The sequence below is a fragment of the Anabas testudineus genome, chromosome 8 (assembly GCF_900324465.2).
Source record: "Anabas testudineus chromosome 8, fAnaTes1.2, whole genome shotgun sequence".
NCBI lineage: Eukaryota > Metazoa > Chordata > Actinopteri > Anabantiformes > Anabantidae > Anabas > Anabas testudineus.
The window spans coordinates 8,832,552-8,851,259 of NC_046617.1; the positions used below are offsets into that span (position 1 = coordinate 8,832,552).

The following is an 18,708-nucleotide window of genomic DNA, read 5'->3' on the forward strand; positions in this document are numbered from 1 at the left end:
CCTTCCCTCTCTCTCTCTCTCTCTCCCTCTCCCTCTCTCTCCCTCTGTCTCTCTTCCCCCGGGAGGGCAAATCTCTCCGAATGCGGGCGCATGTCAATCACCGGGCCCTCATGTGATGGCTCTTGCCGGTGACGTGCCAGCCATATGGGCGCTGGCATCACAGCCATAGCTGGTATGTAACCCCGTCCCCGGTAGCTCACGGTTGCCACACGCGCACTCACTCACTCTCTCTCTCTCTCTCTCTCTCACACACACACACACACACGCTGTCACATACATATACACACATGCATACATGCTCGCTCACTCACACATATACACACACAGACGCGCCAGGACGCACGTTCATCCACAAGCTCCGCTTATTGGAGTGCGCGCACTGGGAGAGAGGAGCACCACCACCGAGGAACCCATCAGCTCCAGCGGAGGAAAAAGCCGCGCGCCGTCTCTTCACCCGCACCCGGAGAACAGGGAGCGTTGCTTCGCTCGCTCGTGCTGTCCCTGAAGATGGTCTGAAACTCAAGCGCGTGGTTTTTTTTTTTCCACCACCCCCCCCCAATCCCCCTGTGAAGAGCTCGAGTCGAGGTAAGTTGGAACATTTACAACAACACTGTGTTAAAATAAATGAATAAAAAAATCTGGACGTTCGTCCAAAATGGAGGAGCAAATTAATCCAATAAACAGATGCGCATTAATGTCAGGTGTTCATCTGCGTTTCATCTAGTTGTAATCTACTTTTTTAAAACCAGCTGTGGTGCATTAAATCACCTCATCGCTTGTAGCTCGTAGGGTAAAAGGCTAATATATTGGCATGAATCCATCTGGAAATCTGATGTATAGTCGGCTTGAGTGACTTTGCTCTGGCTTCTATTGATCCACCACATGCAGACTCTGCACAGTCTATTGTGGCGATGGCACAATTACAAAGCAGCTCTAACAAAAAGGTGATAAATGCATAAGCAACATTTTTCCCTGGTCGTGCAATTAATTGAATTTCCGTATAGGCGCTCATCAACTGTCTCTCTCTTTCTCTGTCTCTGCCCCCCTCTGTGTGTGTGTGTGTGTGTGTGTGTGCCCTTCAACTTTTTTCACATCCAAATCTACCTGGATTATAAAAAGCTAAGATCAAATACCACGATCGAGCCCAAAGACTAACGTCTCCCGGTCCTTCACTTCACTCCTGCAGGATTGTTTACAGGCAGCAGTCCTGGGGACGGTAGTGGCGCCTCACGGCAGCGCACAGGGCTGTAAATAGATCTGATCGGACACTAATTTGATTTAGAGATTCCTGCGTCTGCACCTTGAATCAGACAAAAGACGACGGAGCGCGCAAGCAAACAAGAATTTCTGTGGGACATTTTCACATCTTGTCCGCAGCCGCAGCGAAGGACGTCCTCGGGCTCGATGGGAGACGCGTTGATGGTTTTGTCGATGGTTTGCACGTTTAATCTCGGAGCAAATGAAAAGGGTGGGACAGCGCCATTGACTGTGACAGGCAGTGTGCAGCGTGATTTATCTCTGTTTGTCCAGTCTCATCTTCAACAAATCTATCTCGCTGCTGATGCTGTTGAAACCCAGGCCGCTGCTGTGAGGGACTGAACCCAGGATAGAAAAATCAGTGTTTCACGACTTGGGCTTTTTTTATATTTAACGAAGGCTAAAGGGGAACAAGCGTTTTCCATCTGTAAAGGGGTTCTCGCTGACTTAAAAAAACGCGCTTTGAAATCGTGCACTGGTGCATACTGAATTATGTGTGAAATCTATTTCGTGTAAGCTGCATGCTCTGTTAATTAAACGTTGCTGTGTTTTTCCTTCTAATTGAGCAAACCTCCTGAGCCCGAGATTTAAAAACTAGATTTTGCCCCTGGCACACCCCCTCCGAGATAATTAACCAACCATCACAGCAGCCCACCTTACCGTGGGTTGCAAGTCTATCTGCTGCTGCAGTAACCTACAGTAAGAGAAGGGAAATGTGTCAAGGAGGAAGCCAGTGGAGGCTGATTACAGCGGTCAGAGATCACCTCGACTCTCTGAGATGGGACTGATCAAGTGGTGGGATGATTCGTTTATTTTCGTTTTTCAGATGTGTTAATAGCAATTGTTAATAGTTTGTCCGATTAAAATAGTTATTGTTATTATTATTATTGGAGTGTTGTCATCATAAATAACACTTTTTTATATTTTTAAAGGTGTAAACAATAATTGTGGGCTGCTTTTTTCTCTTGTTTGCTGCCAGGCCGTGACATTAAAATAGCTCTCAGAGGCTTCTTCCCACTTTGATTAAGGATACGTCCACAAGCCTTAATTTAATAATCAGCGTCGCTTGAAACGAAACGCAAATTTAAAAAAAAAAAAAAAAAAAATCCCCCTTTTCGCCTCCTTTGAGCAGAGGTGTATGGTGTGGATAAATAGTGCTGGAATGCAGCCAGCAGTGTATATGGGCGTCAGGAGGAGTGAAAGTGGGGGCCCCCATGGGAGCTGTAATGTGGCCCCTGCCGCTGGGACCCGCAGCCAGAGGACGCGACAGGGCACAGGGATGACAGCAGGGAATTAAATAGGGATCCGTCTGGCTGAGACCCAGCGCAAAGCTTTAAGGCTGTTTTTTTTTCTTTCTCATATTTATGCGTTTTGTCTTTTGTGCCACACAATGGAGCCTGTGGAGTGTTTTATTTAGAAAATCACTATTAGAATTTGTATATATATTGATGTATGCAGATGTTTGTGGTGACGTGTGAAGTAGTCGGAGCCTTTGTGTTTTCTTATTTTGTCACTGCTCCACAGACCATGTGTACATGTCCTGAGCTTCTTAGGCCTGATTTTCGATTTCTTTTTGTTTTTGCTTTTGTTTTTCTACCAGAGCCACAATGTTGACGAGGTTTTTCAGTGACCCCTCACTGCTTCCCGACGTGCAGAAATACTCTGGCTGGGCTGACGACAGCGAAGGTGAGGATGGCAAGCTCAAAGACGAGGACCAGGACACCCAGGACGATATGGAGGCATCTGATCTGATAGGAGGCAGCCGGACTCACTCGGAACACGCCGGGGAAGACGATGAGGACGACGAGGTGGAGGAAGAGGACGACGGGGAGGATACAGAGGGGGACAGACCCAAGAAAAGGGGCCCCAAGAAGCGCAAAATGACGCAGGCCCGGATCGAGCGCTCCAAAATGCGGCGATTAAAAGCCAACGCGAGAGAGCGGACCCGCATGCACGACCTGAACTCTGCGCTCGACAATCTGCGTAAAGTGGTCCCTTGCTACTCCAAAACGCAAAAACTGTCCAAAATCGAGACGCTGCGTTTGGCCAAAAACTATATCTGGGCGCTGTCGGAGATTTTGCGCTCTGGGAAAAGGCCCGACCTCGTGTCCTACGTCCAGACTCTGTGCAAAGGGCTCTCCCAGCCTACGACCAACCTGGTAGCGGGTTGCCTGCAGCTGAATTCCCGTAACTTCCTAACCGAGCAGCAGTGTCCGGACGGGGGCAGATACGGTTCCGGCTCTTTCTCCATGCATTCCTACCCCTACCAATGTGCACGTCTGTCCAGCCCCCACTGCCAGCCGGGCTCGAACTCGCACCCGTTGAGGACGCACGGCTACTGTTCAGCTTACGACTCTCTTTACGGTGGGAGCGGATCCCCGGAGTATAACAGCCCCGAATACGAGGCGCCCCTTAGCCCGCCTCTCTGCATCAATGGCAACTTTTCCCTGAAGCACCAAGGTTCTGCGTCCCCCGACAACGAGAAGGGGTACCACTACTCTATGCATTACTCGGGCTTGCCTGGCTCTAGACCCACCGGGACCCACAACCTGGTGTTTGGCTCTTCGGGGGCTCGGAGCGGCATTCACTCTGAAAACGTCCTGCCTTACCACGACATGCACTTACACCACGAACGGGCCCCCGTGTATGATGAACTGAACGCGTTTTTTCACAATTAAAATTAAACAAAACTATTGTTTTCGAGTCCTGTTGCAATCAGAAATGTATCCATGGCACACTTTTTGACAAGCTTGCCGTCAGGATTGAAGCATTCTGGAGAGGTGTTTCACGTTGACATTGATGGTTTTCTTGTGATGTATCCAGCATTAAACTTTTGGGTTGCTATAGTCAGGGATGTAGTGGAGAACAGTTCACCCACGCACAATCTTATGTTGCGCAAAATACACCTTTGTAGGCTGATGTCAATCTTTAAGAGGATATTTAACAAACAAATCATATCAAGCCCTGGGGATAAGAGAATTTCAAATTATTGGTGTTTTTATGTGATTTGTATTTGTATTGGTGGTTGTTGCTTTTTGATGACTGAAAGACAAAGTTTACCCACTTCTTACTTTACCACTACATCACTGGCTACAGCGACACCCTGACGTAGGGGCTGATTTTCTAATACTGTAAAATGTGAAATAATCAAACAAGCTAACGCACATCACATCACATGTACTCGCCTGTACATGCGAGATTTGTGAGGTTGTGGTTGAAAAAAAAATGCAGAGGGAAATGTTAAAGGGACAGAAATGTGCTAGTTGGGTTGTTTCACAATCTGTTCTCCAGCAAATCAATTGTTTCGCATCTATGCAAAACCCAACGAGACCACAGAGCAAGGCAGCAAGGCCCAGGAAGACACTGTATGCTTCATCAGCAGTGTGGCTGCACACGCACACACACACGCACACACACGCACACACACACACACACACACACACACACACACACACACACACACACACACACACACACACACACACACACTTTTTAGAATGAGCACCCAACGAATCTGACAATGGCTGGACTCGCAAAAATGTTTGAACTGAAAAGAAATCGTTGAAATACAATGAAATCATGTTTCTTATTTCAGTTTTTAATCTTATTTATTCAAATTATCCTTGTCTTGTTCTTCAAATTGAAAAAAAAAGTTAATTTCAAATTAATATTTGGTTAAATTATTTCGTTTTGATTTGCAATTTGCTACTCGGAATATGTCTATTATTATTATTATTATTATTATTATTATTATTATTATTATTATTATTATTATTATTATTATTATTATTGCACTATTTGTTGTGTTGTTTTTTGTAATTAATGTTAATAGTCTATAAAAAATAAATGATCCCATGTGTTGCTGAGCTTTTTTTTTTTTTCATAAAATACTCTAAGTCTTTCAACTTTGTATTCAACAAACTGTGTGGTAAAATAAAACGACAATAAATGAGACAGTGTAACATTGTTTTTTTTTTTATAAATGCTTCACACTCAGTGGAAGATTGTTTTTACACACAACTGTTTACAACAAATGGTTCAGTTGTTTCCATTTGGAGGACACTGGGAGCTTTAAAAGAACATTGGCCTGCACCGGTCTTTGTGCTCCTCGTCAGGCCTGGTGCCACAACCTGCAGGAGTTCCTCACAGAGCCTCAGGGCCTTCATCAAATAAACAGGACAGGAGGGAGAGGGCAGCGTTGTCACTCTTCCTGATGAAAGAAAAAAATATACTAGTGCGTCATTTCTGCTTGACAGACAACTCATATTTAGCAGGCAGCCTTTAAAAATAAATCAAAACTGTTGAATTGCAGACCACAGCATGAAAACTGATTTGGTGTAAATTTGGATTCAGTGACTGGAGAATCTGTAGAGTGATGGAAGCCTGGACATATAATGTGTGCTAAAAACAGACAATGTAGATAAAAGGATGCCAAGCCCTGCACTCAAGGTCATTCGGGTAGTGATGTGGATTAGCTTCATATTATCTTGACCATTAAACCACGTCGTGAGGAGGAAATTTGGTTCAGCACCGCGGATAGCTCCTGCGGCTGCTGTTTGGTCCCGAGCTTCAATGTTGGTAAAGATCCAAATTAGTCAAACTGCCAAATACTGAAGGCAATATGATAATACAGCAACATACCATGGAGGCTGCATTCACATGGCCGTGCTGTAGAAGCTGGTGAACACATTGTGGGAGTTATTTATAGGCTCGGTCTCCACATCTCCAACATGTACGCGCGTCCTGCAGGTTTGTTGGTTTCACACCAGGTTTCGTCAGTGAATAAGAAATGAAAAGCTTTGCTGATGAAATGAAAAGGCAAGCTATTGTTCTATGAATTCAAAAGCATAAACCCAGGAATAAAAACTAATTTAATTTCGACGTCTTGTGTCTTCCTGAAAGTTGAGCTAATTTAGAAGGAGGTCAACTAGTTAAAATGTCTCCTTTTGATTCCCTTAATAAAAAACGATGCGTTGGCTTGAGAGCAAGAAATAAAGGTTTGACACTAAGAAATAGAAAAAACTAACTTTGACATCACATCAACCATCAGTTATAGCGAAATTATTAAGTCAACCTTAATATATAGTTTCACCTATTGCAACTTTAAACACAGTATATTTATCTAATACGACTCATAGTACATTATAAATATGAAGCTGTTTATTTATCTGTTTATCTTTATTATTTGTTTTTATGTCAACACTGTAGGTCATATGTGCTAAGTACAAATCTATGGTTAAATAATAAATAATTATATTTTTAAATGTACAAACATATTTTCAAAAAACAGGTGACCACACAGACACACACACACACAGTGCAAGGGGCAGCTGTTGCCACCCCAGCTGGGTTTGGAGCGCTGCCCCAGGACCCATATGTTCCCCAAACTGTCCTGGGTGCTCTCTCCTGTAAGGACATACAGGCTTCGGGTGGCGAGTAATGGTGACCAATATCAATACTAATATAATTTTCAGTATAAACTATCTTATTATTTTTCATACTCATTAAAATTAAACTGCGGAGGCATCGGATCAGTATCAATATTGATATTGTAGTTGTCTTCGTTATAATAAATAAACACAGCATCGCATTTTAAAAAGAAAGGCCACAAGAACATTATTCCTGGAGACTATTTGTTAATAATTTCTGTCAGTCAACAGTTTATACAGTTTTATAATGTAACAGCTTTTCTATACAGGTGTAAAAGTTTAGATAAAAAACAACAACTGTCATTTAAAAAAATAGAAAAGGTCAGTTATTATGTGTAAGAATAGAAACTAGTTGTTTTATAAATGTAGTTTTAAAAAATTAAACAACGTTGGAGATTTTACAATTAGATTCCAAAATATTGTAGCAGGTTTATTTTTAACCAACTGATCAACAACGTATTGAATTTTGGCCAATTATGTAAATTCACACTGAAATGTTTTTTTTAAACTTAAGTAGTTCAATTTAGCAAATGAATTAAATAATAATAATAATAATAATAATAATGAAATATTAGTAATAATAATAGTTGGTGTAACTACAAAAAAAGTACAAATGTGAAGATTTGAAAAGTTACAACTTTTTACTTTTCTTTCTTTACGCCTGCAATAAAAATAAGATGGTAAAGCAACAAAATTATAATGTTTTGCAGATCATTTTTTGGCTGTGTGTGCATATTTTTAATAAGTTAATTCTTAATCAGGGACTTGGCTCTGATTTACTCGCAGTGTGTTTAAGTTTAGATGATCAAACGGTCCAGTCCTTTAGGTTGAACCACTCCATCTTATTACGCACAACATGTTCCATTTGGCACACACTTCTACCTGTGAGTGCGTTCGTTTAGTTTGAGAGTCCCCAGAGGGGGTGAAACACGCAGTCCTGTTGTTTATCAAACCACAGAAGAAACCCGGAGGCCTACTCCGTTTTTGTGTTACACTTCCTGTTGGTTTTAGGCCTCTATATTAGTTTTGGATTCATCAGCAAAGGGGAATAAAAAGTTGCATGCATTTCTGGAGGAGTCAGTCCAAAAGTGAAGCCAGCCAGCAGTGGGAAAGGGCATCTATCAAAATACTCCCCGACCCACACACACACACACACACCACCACCACCACCACCACCGCCTCCTCTTCCTCCATAACGGTGCCAAGTCCCTTAATGTTCCCCAGCAGCAGCACCAGGAGCTCCGGAGAGGACAACCCAGTGTGTGCGCCAGTGTGCCAGTTCACCGGGCCAAAGTGGCACTGCTGGGAGGAGTCGATGTTTCTTTCCTAATTTTTGCAGCATCTGTTCATTATCCAGGACGTTTAAAAACGAGAGCGCTCATCCTGAGTAACCCTTCGCCACTCACACACACACACACACACACACACACGGATACACGGCAATAAGGGCATTTTTTTGTGAAGAGTTGTCTTATGAATATGCATATTTCATTCTAATATTATGTTGTACATGAGCTCATGCATTAAAAGAAGGCTCTGCTGCACCCCTAGAATTAAACTGTGGTTGTTAAGGGTTCTTACATGTGGTAACCTTGCAGCAAAAGGACATGCACACACACACACACACACACACACACACACACGATAAAGCAAAAAAAACAAAAATAAATAAATAAATTGTTGATTAGGTTTGATTAAAAATGTGTCTAGTTCAGTATAATAACCCCTTGTCTGCTAACTTACCTCTGTTAATAGATGCCACGCAATAAAAAAAAAAATTTTTTATTTTTTTTTGTTCACATATCATTTGCAAAGCCCCTGATTCCTGTGCATGGGCACCAGGTGTTTGTGTAATTGTGTGTCATGCCATCACCTACATTTATTAAATTACAACTTATAACTTGTGTTTTATTAAGTAACACAAAATAACTGTGGACGAAATTAATTATGAGGGAATTCACAGGTGTTAAATTCCATCTCCGCAATTCACATTTCCACCAGCTCCACCTGATTTTGCACATGTCCACAAACCTATTTATTTACCTTAGTGGGAATTAATCTTTTGATACTTTCTTTGGAATCGTTTTGCAAATAAAAGTCTTTTTTAATAACTTGTATTTGCAGTCAGGCTTACGTAAGACAAAAAAAAAAAAAAAAAAAAACTTCCAGTGACACTCTGTGCTCTACTCAGGATGAAAAGTGAGTGAATGAATCTCGCTGTTTAAATTATCATGTTCATGCCCACTCTTTTTCTCACTCAACTTGGTAGGGAAAAAAATCAAGTGTTTGTCCGACATAACAGTCAATAGTGCGATTATCAAAATGTCACAAGTACTATGGTGCGAATTCCAATTAACGTCTAGCTAAAATAATACCGAGTGTTTCTGCAAAATGCATGTGTCAGATGATAATATGGATAAAAAGGATGTGAGTAATAAAGGTATTTAGGATTAAATGTGTGTGTTGGGCGTTAACCCGGTCAGGAGATGTGAGACTTTACAGACTGCCTTTGATTAAAAAACAAACCATGGGGCAACACTACAGACACAGCTTCGATTAAAAGCAGCAATCAGCAACCATACACACATATCACACATGCATCTGAATAATTTATGACCACAAATATGTGAGCATAAAGAAGAGAAACACGCAGCATTTGGTACTTTGTGAACGTATCTGGCACATGCGCAAGTATTAAAAAACTAAATAGTTACACATGTGTACAGAGGAAACAATCGTGCAGACTTGGGCCAGTCCCTCAGCCAGACTGTTTGCCAGTGCCCCCACACTGTCAGACAAGGGAGCGGGTCTGTCACTGGCAGCACATTCAGAGGAAATTCCACAACATCTGTTTGTTATCACACAATGGGGCACGGTGCAGCACGGCGCAGCACGGCGCAGCACGGGCAGCGGGGCAGAAGACGCGGCAGAAGCTAAACTGAGAGTATGCCACCGCTGGAGGTCCTGCCAAGGGACAAAACAAGGGCTTGAGCAGGAGGAGGATGTGAGCAGGAGGGGGCAGGAGGTTGGGGGATAAAGGGGGCAGGGAGGTACCTGGTAGGGAGGGTGAAAAGACAGAGGTGGAAATCAGGTTGAGCGCCAGGTAGGTTTCAGGCCTTTGGCGGGTGGCCAGATAGGTTTTTCCGGGATTTAGGTGGTGCCAGATGTTGGCGTGTGAGGGGGGAGGGGGGGGGGGGAGAGTTTGTACAGAGAGTTTGGCTACAGAATGGGAGCAGAGAGTCTTCTTGACCTGCCCGACAGCTCTCCGTCATCCTCACGGCGGCCCAGTTGCGCCCTTCTCCGGAGGGTCCGGTGGTGATGGGGCGTGGCTGGCCCCTGTTTAGGAGGTTAAGTAGGAGCGTGCACGGGGACGCAACTGGATCAGAGGAGGAGGTGGGTGGGTGGGGGGGGGGGGGGGGGTTCGTGGCTGGTCTGCACAGATGGCGTGTGTGCGTGCGTGCGTGCGTGCGCGCGTGTGTTATGATAGGGTTGGATGATGCCCTGGTCACATGGGCAGCAGTAATTGGCCTCCATATTGACCAGTTTGCAGCGCTGGGGGGCGGGCAGTTTCCCAGCTGGACCTGTCAGATGGCATCGCATCCACCTCACTGATCACCCCCCGGACGACCTACGTACCTCTCCCCTTTTCCTTTCATCTCTTCCATCTCCTTCATCTGCTCATCTCGCCTTTTCTCCGTCACCTTTAATCTCTCGTTACCCGCCTCTTCTGCCATCACAGGGGTGACCTGCTCCATCCATCTCCGCCTCTGTCTCCTCTGCTCAGCTTCAACAAACTTAATTCTTCTGAGAAGGCAGAACAGACTCAGAAACTCTTTTTCTTCCTGATCCAGAAGTTGTTTGTGTGTTTGTGATCAGGGTTCATTAAGATAGGAGCAGAATCATTTCCATGTTCTATGATAAATAAATTGACCCCTGAACTTAAACACACTGTTCACAAGTGAGATTAATCTGATTTTCTATTACAGTTACCTGTTTTCACGAATTTTCTGATACTTGGCAACATTGAGACAATAGTTAAAAACCTTTGCATGCAGGTGCAGAATTTAAAAATCACTTATGCATTATAGTTGGAGGAGGAACCTTCAGATAGTATGTTTATAGTTTGCTTTTACTTTATCTATACAAGATAATTCATCTCCCCAAGTGTAAAAATGTCTCACTTACAATCAAGTAAATAAGCAGGACAAAGCTGTAGAACTAGGAGAATTCAGAAGGAGGAAAACACCTGATTTATCCACTGTGATTAACAGCTACAACACTTATATAATACCCGAGCATCTTCAATAAATTCTGACCTCCTTCAAACAAAGACAGACTATTCCATTGCATCAGCAAAAAGCCATTTCATTTTGGGAGAATTATTCAGCAACACATTTGCTTTGATTTAGCTCGTTCAATTGGTCCCGTTATTCAAAGGAAAAATAAAAAAATAAAATAAGTTAATTAGTCTTAAACATGACTTCTTCTTTTTTTTTCAGTGTTAGTGTAAAACAGACCTCTGACTGACTTTTCGCGTGGTATCACCCTCCCACCCGGAGCACTAATGGTGTGTGTTTTGCTGTGAGATGCCCAACTGTGAGGAGTTAGCACTATAGAAAGGATTTCATCCCAGACTTGGCAGGGAAGGGTCTCTGGGTACGCAGAGAACAATCGTCTCTCCTTCGGTCCTGTCAGCCAGCAAACACAGAGAGCTGGCACGCGCTCAGTGGGAAAAGAGCGGGAGTGACAAGGGGGATGGACACACACATGCACTCACATACACTTGCGCCCATCCCTTCCTCACAGTACCAAAATGGGTTCTGTTGATGCCACCAGGGATTGTAGGATGACAGGCTGGTTCTGCAAAGTGGATGGGAGGACCTCATGAAAATAGTCTGTAAAATGACCACCGTGTTAGCCTGTTGTCAGACGAACAGACAGACAGACAGACAGACAGAGAGAGACGGAGGGAGGGAGGGAGGGGAAAACAGAGACAGAGAAAGCAGGAAGAGACTGGCATTCATGCCCCTCTGCCAGAGAAAGCTCACATGGGAATATATAGAGAATATACCCTCACATGGACAAGTGTTTTGATCCCGCTGCTCCTTTACCATCGGTGTTTCTGAATACATGTGAATGCAGGAGTCTAACTGCATGCTGCGTGTGCATGCATGTGTGCCTTTATGCGTGAACAAGTATGAGAAGGAGAGGAGGGTGAAGTGTGTTTGTGTGTGTGTGTGTGTGTGTGGAGGAGTGGGTGGGTAGGGTGAGCACGTTTAAATTCTGTGACATCTGTTCATTACAACTAGAGTGTGTTTATTTTTATACAGCCAGCCACAAGCAGAGAGCTCAACTGGCACCGCTGGTTAATGTACCAGCCCGCTACGACAGCAAAGCAAATGAAATATTAACCGGCAGACAGAAAGAATGAGGAGAAGAGCGAGGACAAAGGCAGAGAACGAGAAAAAAAAGGATAATATGTGACAAAAATGCACACACACACACAGTGTCTCCACTCACGCACACCAAGTCCTCATTCTGGTCTAATTAAGGAGCGAGACACAATCAACAACTCACAGCGGAAAGGCCTAGAAAACTGCTCCCTACATGCACTGCAGCGAGGAAGAACAGGAACGTGAAATGGTTCTGAACAGATGATGCTTTATGGAAAGAGGGTGCCGTATTAAAGATATTACTATGCACCAGTACACCTTGTCCTGGCATGAGTGACCAAAGTAGTTTCATCTTTGGGGTTATCTAACTATTTAATGAGCAAGGAAATGTCTGCAAATGTGACAGAGATGCAAAGTCCACAGTGTTTTAGTTTAGCTAAGGTCACTGTGTCCTGTTGCAAAGCCACAACTCTGACCAAGAGAGTGAACAGCGGCAGGCTAGCGTTACAGTCGTCCAAACAAACCTGCAACCCTCCCCTGCCACCGCCCCCCCTAGACCCATCACTGCCCCACTCCCATGCTCCCCCGGGACGGCCTGCTCTGGAATGCCGCTCATGGGGAAGAATCTCGCTGCAGGCACTCAATATGTCACATTCGTGTCTCAGAGAGGGAGAGAGACAGAAAGAGGTGTGACAGGAATGCTGTAGTGCTTTTACAAGGCTGTGACAGGTTGTCTGCGTCTATGTTTGTGTGTGTGTGTGTGTGTGTGTGTGTGTGTGTGTGTGTGGACAGATTAAAGGTTTAAAGGGTTCAGATTAACAGACTTGGGACACAGTGCCCTGCAATGAGCAAAAGGGAATTAGGATGGCATTAATGTCTCTCCTGCACCAGCACATTAGCCATTCATTAACGTTTGGTTGCACAATAAGTACCACGCCGCCCATCATTCCCCTCTGTGTTATTGCATTCATGACATTGTAAACATGTTGAGATGCTTTGTTATTCATAAACTATTACCAGGACTTTTTAGCAATCACGTATTAGAGAAAATGCACCGTGTCATTATGTATTGTGTATTTACCCCTTTCAGTGCTTGTATATTGTGCCAAAGTCTAAATAGAAGATTTTAAAATCACATCTACACATTAGTATATTTATTTCATTCTGAAATTTAAACCCTTTGAAACCATTATTATCATATTAAATATGAAATACTTAAAACATGATCTGCCACCTACTATGTACGCTAAGGTAGAAATTACACCAACATCATCCCAGACATAACACCATATCCAGGAGGAAAAAAAAAATGTGTATGTAACATGTCTTAAGACTTATTTGGCCAACTATTAGTGAATATATACATGAACGCTGGGATAGAAAAGGGTAGCATTGCCAATAAAAGATACAGCAAGCCAAAGAAAAGCCGCTAAAATGTGAAAAATTAGACGTGTAAACTAAAGAGCAAGCATGAAAGTGAAATATATTCACAAACATGTCTTCTCCTTGGCTTTATGTCACTTTATTGCATGTTTCATCTTATTATTTAGCTGCCCTACCCAGCTCCAAATAGCAGCTCATTATTATATTATACGTACGTATATTTCCCTCAGCAGTTGGTAGATACTTCCACAGAGCTAAAAGACAGTGAATTAAATGAACCAGGTGGCCAAATGAATAATGCTGTTGCCCTTTAACTGCTGAATGTGTAAATAAGTAAGTGTTTGCCATGTCAACTTAAAAGGTGATGAAATGCATTCATCATTTGTTGCTGTTGTCCGTTGTTGCAGGGCATCCTGTTTACTGTTGGGGGAAACAGGCTGTACCAGGAATGTGGTGTGTAATACACACCACAAATCTTCTAAATCATTGCTTCATTTTGTAAGCATTCTAAGGTATCATAATAATTTTGGTAAATTGATGTTTAGAAATGTAATATCTTGTTAGAGACGATGAAAACACCTCATACACAATAATACGCCTAATTCGCTGAGGCACGGCACAACTCTCCACTCCAAACTTTTTTGTGTGTGCGCGTGTGTGCGTGTGCCAAGAGAGATGTGAAGACATGGATTGACACACCATCCCTCTTCCAAAGCCTTCCTCCTCAGCCCCGCCAGATTAAGGGATTACCAAGCAAGGCAAACACTAAAGCTGGCTAATTCTCACCCAAGCACAGAGAGCTAAGGCTACCCAGAGCCCCGTAGAGCCCTGCTTCCCTCAGAGCAGCTGTGTGGTAGAGGGAGGGACGGAGAAGCTTCCCTCGGAGGAACCAGAGGGAAAAGAGAGAGAAATCAAAGTATTACTCATACGGCTTTCTCTCTGTGCCACTGACGGCTTTTTGTTAATTAGTACAGACCACTAATAGTTCACATACAACCAACCTTTTGTGAACGAGTGAGTGTAAGCAACTGTCAAGTATTAACTTTGTTCCACTTAATCCTCACTTTAAATCACACATATAGTGTTTTGTATTTTTTTATTTTAGACTTTTTGTGTTCAAAGTTTTTTTAGGCTACAAATCTAATGAATTTGAATTTAACTCATCCAAACAAATAGAAAAAAGTAAGATTTTATTTACACAGCAATATCCCAGGAATGTCGGCTGTACATATTACCATGTACTGTCGCCTTGTGTCATTTTGGATCAGTGGAAACGAATGTTCCTATCTCTAGTTTTCTGATTTTGCACCTGTTTTCATCCACCTCACTGATGGTGATCCTGGTGTTTTATTTTGAAGGCGATCCAAGCTCTCAACCATCTACGCCAGTGCTTTACAACAATACTTACTACTTAAATTGGATGAAGGCTGGAAAGTTGGCGGGACACAAAGGCGCACTATGAGGTGCGGGAACTAGATTTCCCAACAGTGTTCTATCACAAACACACACCCATTCATCTTAAGTTTGGGTGCACTTTGGAGACCAAAAGCAAGCAAACGACATCCATCTCAGTTCATGTACGGTAAACAAGAGGAAAGGCAGTGAAAGAGAGTCACAGGAATAAAGACAGAAAAACAAAGGGGGCCATGGTTTGGGCGCGTGCTCTCCAGCGGGCAGAGGACAATGCAGAGCTGGCACAGTCGGTGCCTCGTGCCAGAGGGAATAGAGTGCCACATGGTGCCCCTTATGAGCAGGGCCAGCCTGGAGGGGGATGTGGGCCACAATGTATGCGTGCATATGTGTGTTTGCCTGCTTTTGTGCGTGCACATTCATGTGTGCGCGTGACTATCCAAACATATCACACCTGAACAGTGTAGAGATTTTTTTTAGAAGTTTTTGATGTCGTACATGTAGATATGAGTGTGTGAGAGGGTAAAACTGGTTGTGTTGTGAGCACATGTGTGTATGTGGAGTGGGTAAAGAGAGGTGGGGCACAGGGTGGGTGTGTGGATGTTGGAGGGGGGGAGTCCCAGTTCCCTTTTGCATCTTAAATTCCTCAACATCTGTTCAACCCTTCTCTGTGGTAGCGGCAGCGGGTTGTAATGTCTGTGTGTATGCGTGCAGACACACGTGTGTGTGTGTGTGTGTGTGCGTGCGTGTATGGGTGTTTTCAGTGTTTGTGTCTGTCTGCATATGTGCATGCTCTGCTGAAGGTGCTGGTTGTTACCCGCGCCTTAATTAGAAGGAGACAGAGACTAATTTTCAACAATAGTTGCAGGTAATGTGAAGCGCTGGCGGTGAATACCAAAACAGACCAATTCACCTCTAAAAGTTGCAACATTTCCTCTGCGACTGTGACCCAAATTACGTCAAGTTCAACGCCTTCGATCAAAACCATAATGCATGTTGCAAGTTGCCCTGTCGAGGATATAACACTGTGATTGATGAGAATGTTTCCCTCATCAAACACAGTGGTGAGCAGTGAAGCAGGCCAACACATGAACCAACTAGGTCAACCTGAATGGCACAGAGGTGTGTCCTGAGTGCATTTATCACCGTCTTCTAAGCACAGATTTGAAGAAGTCAGCGAGAGATGTGGGTTAGCATCAGCATGCCATGTGCATGCATGAATGTGGAATAACAAAGATGTTTGAGATAAAATATTTAAGTTCTGGGTGCCGGCTCCTGTGTGAGAGCAACAACAGTTTCAGCATGCAAACGGATTCGACTGTGGGTTTGTCAGTCCGACTTACATTTGACTTACTATTTTCAGGTTATGCGGGTTTAAAGTGCTGCAAATCAATTTCAGAAGGAAAAACTGTACAACAGCACGGGAAAGATTTTACATTGAAGACATCTATAAAAACAAACATCAAATGTAAAAAATAAAACGTATATTTATTAGATGGCTATACTGTAAATATAAAAGATATGAAATGAATTCCACATCAACTACCTATGACAAAAATGTAGCTTGCAAAATAAATAAATCCGTAATAGTACATGTTTCTGGAACTTTGCTAAAGTAAATCTGTAAAGAGTGTTGACTTAACAAGTTCATTAAGTTTATCAGGAAAGATATTACGTTTGATTAGTATGATTAATTTATTTATTTAATAGGACTTCAGCACTTGTTCCACTTCGTCCTGTCTTTCTCTTTCAGAGGTGGACACAACCTGCGCGCACACTCGTGACCTCTTTGACAGACACTATCCATCTGACACCCCTCACTAACCCGGTGCCAGTCTTACGCCACCTTGATGCCAAGCCTGCCAAACTTATGTCACATCAGAGCAGACCCTGTGTCAACTCTTCACAGTGCATATGCCAACCCGATGCCCTCCACATGCCAACCTCATGCTACATTGGTGGTAATCCTCAGACAACAATATGCCAAAGGAGGACCTCTGCTTGGCCCAGCGTGAAAATCCCTCAGCAGCGGGCACCAGGCGACACTGTATGTAAGTGGAAAAGGTCAGAAGTCACTAGTGAATTAGGGTTCAAAGACAAATCTGTTGTTTTGGTTCTTCTTCAGTGGATGCAATTAGCAGAAAAATCCTGCTCCCAAGCCCCGCTTAAGCTCTAATCTCAGAGTCTGTAGGTTCCCTCCAGTCTGCCTGTCTACCAGCCTGTCTCCCACCAAAGCCCCTCACCTCTGTCTCTCTCACTCTCTCTCTCCTGATGCCTGCTGGCACATTGGGAGCAGTGCCCCTCCAATCCCCATACCCCCTCCACCCCCCCACCCCCCAAACTCTACCACCCAGCCCCCCCCTTACCATCCTCCCACCCCTCCCTCCCTCCTCCTCCTCCTCTGGATGCCAGCCGACGGCCCTCACAGTGTGGCACGCCATCTGCTGCCGCCCGCCCCGGCAACCCATCCAACCCACCCCTCCTCACTAACTCTACCCCCCCACCCCTGCAGACAGCAGCTACCCACAATCCTCCTCTGCCTCAGCCGCGCAGCGCATAGAACAGGAGGCTTTCGCACAGATCACTTCACCCCCCGATGCCCCTGCCAGAAAGGAGGAAGCTGGGGAAAGTGTGCGTGTGTGAGTGTGTGTGTGTGTGTGTGTGTGCACGCCGTGGAAGTGGTGGGGGCCTTACAGATAAAATAGTCAAGCTTTCAGTTCCGTGTGTAAATAAAATCAACACACTCGCTGCACATACATGTGCACACACTATAAAACAAGTGGTACCACTACTTCACTTTTGGTTTCTTGCTGAAGTTGTATTCAAAAAGAAACAGTATCTGCTCAAACACTCAATGAATGAAGTTTAGCTTTGACCTAAATGAAGACTCACTCACTCATATGACTTGGCCTCTTAATTAAACTGTACCTATATATGCAAAATATGTTAATTTGTTTGTTTGTTTTTTTACATTTCTCACACTTAGATCACAGCTTGTGCCACGAACACAGGTGAGTTAAACCCACATGATCTCTCTTGCATACTCAACACCTTGTTATATTGTTGCTGAACACATAAAGATGCCACAGGGGTAGCTAAACTGACATCACAGCAAATCTTAAAATGTCTCTATGGATACACATGCGCGCGCGCACGTTTGTGTTTGGGATCTGACGGGGTCTTTGTGGCAAAGCTCTCTGATCACCGCTTAGCTTTAAAGAAGAGCGAGAAATAAAATGAGAGACATGAATCTATAGTGGGAACATTAGAGAGAGAGAAGGAGAGAGCGAGAGAGAGCAGAGCTTCATCCATCTTGTGTGGGTATGGAGCTTCATGGCTGGCACTCTATCCATCAATGAGCGCAACATTAACTCTCTGGATCAGAACCAACATCCCCAGATCTCTCTCCATCTCTCTTCCCCTCCCATCACTCTGCTACATACACACACCAACACTCACACACACATACACTATTAGTATTCCACTGACATCTGTGAAAAACCTCAACATCCACCTCTCTACCTTCCTCTAACACACACGGCACAAAATAAAAAATCATTTTGTTTCTGTATTCATCCCAAAATCTCCCACTCTAATGAAAATCAAAGTGATATTTTTATATTGTGCTTGGTTGTTTGGAGTGTCTTTTCTTCGCTCTCTCTCCGTCTCCGTCTTCACGCAGCCTCACCACCTAAACAGCTAACCTCCTCGGCCCCTCTGATGTTTAGCTTGTCTCGATTCACCTCCTCTTTTCTCCTCTCTAGACCTCCTCTCTGCTGAGCTGCCTGATACGCTCCTCTCTTTGTCTCTCTCCCAGTTGGTGTTAATAATTTAAC

At 43.8% G+C, this 18,708-nt stretch overlaps 2 protein-coding genes across 2 annotated transcripts in view; one reads left to right on the forward strand and one right to left on the reverse strand.

Annotated features, from left to right (window-relative positions):
* The first annotated feature begins 533 nt into the window (after positions 1-533).
* Positions 534-4,901, forward strand: LOC113160287 (neurogenic differentiation factor 2). Its single transcript, XM_026357480.1, has 2 exons — positions 534-585; positions 2,858-4,901. The coding sequence occupies exon 2, from the start codon at positions 2,865-2,867 to the stop codon at positions 3,933-3,935; it is 1,071 nt and encodes a 356-aa protein (XP_026213265.1). The 5' UTR covers positions 534-585; positions 2,858-2,864; the 3' UTR covers positions 3,936-4,901.
* A 419-nt stretch (positions 4,902-5,320) lies between these two features.
* The window catches only part of cdk12 (cyclin-dependent kinase 12), a 35,571-nt gene continuing 22,183 nt past the window's right edge, over positions 5,321-18,708 (reverse strand). The window contains exon 15 of the transcript XR_003298809.1: positions 5,321-5,467. The gene's annotated coding sequence lies outside the window, so the exon portion shown is untranslated. The remainder of the gene's footprint in view (positions 5,468-18,708) is intronic.

Bases quoted from the DNA above. Each gene is read 5' to 3' on its own strand.
- LOC113160287 (XM_026357480.1), top strand. From the start codon at position 2,865: ATGTTGACGAGGTTTTTCAGTGACCCCTCACTGCTTCCCGACGTGCAG.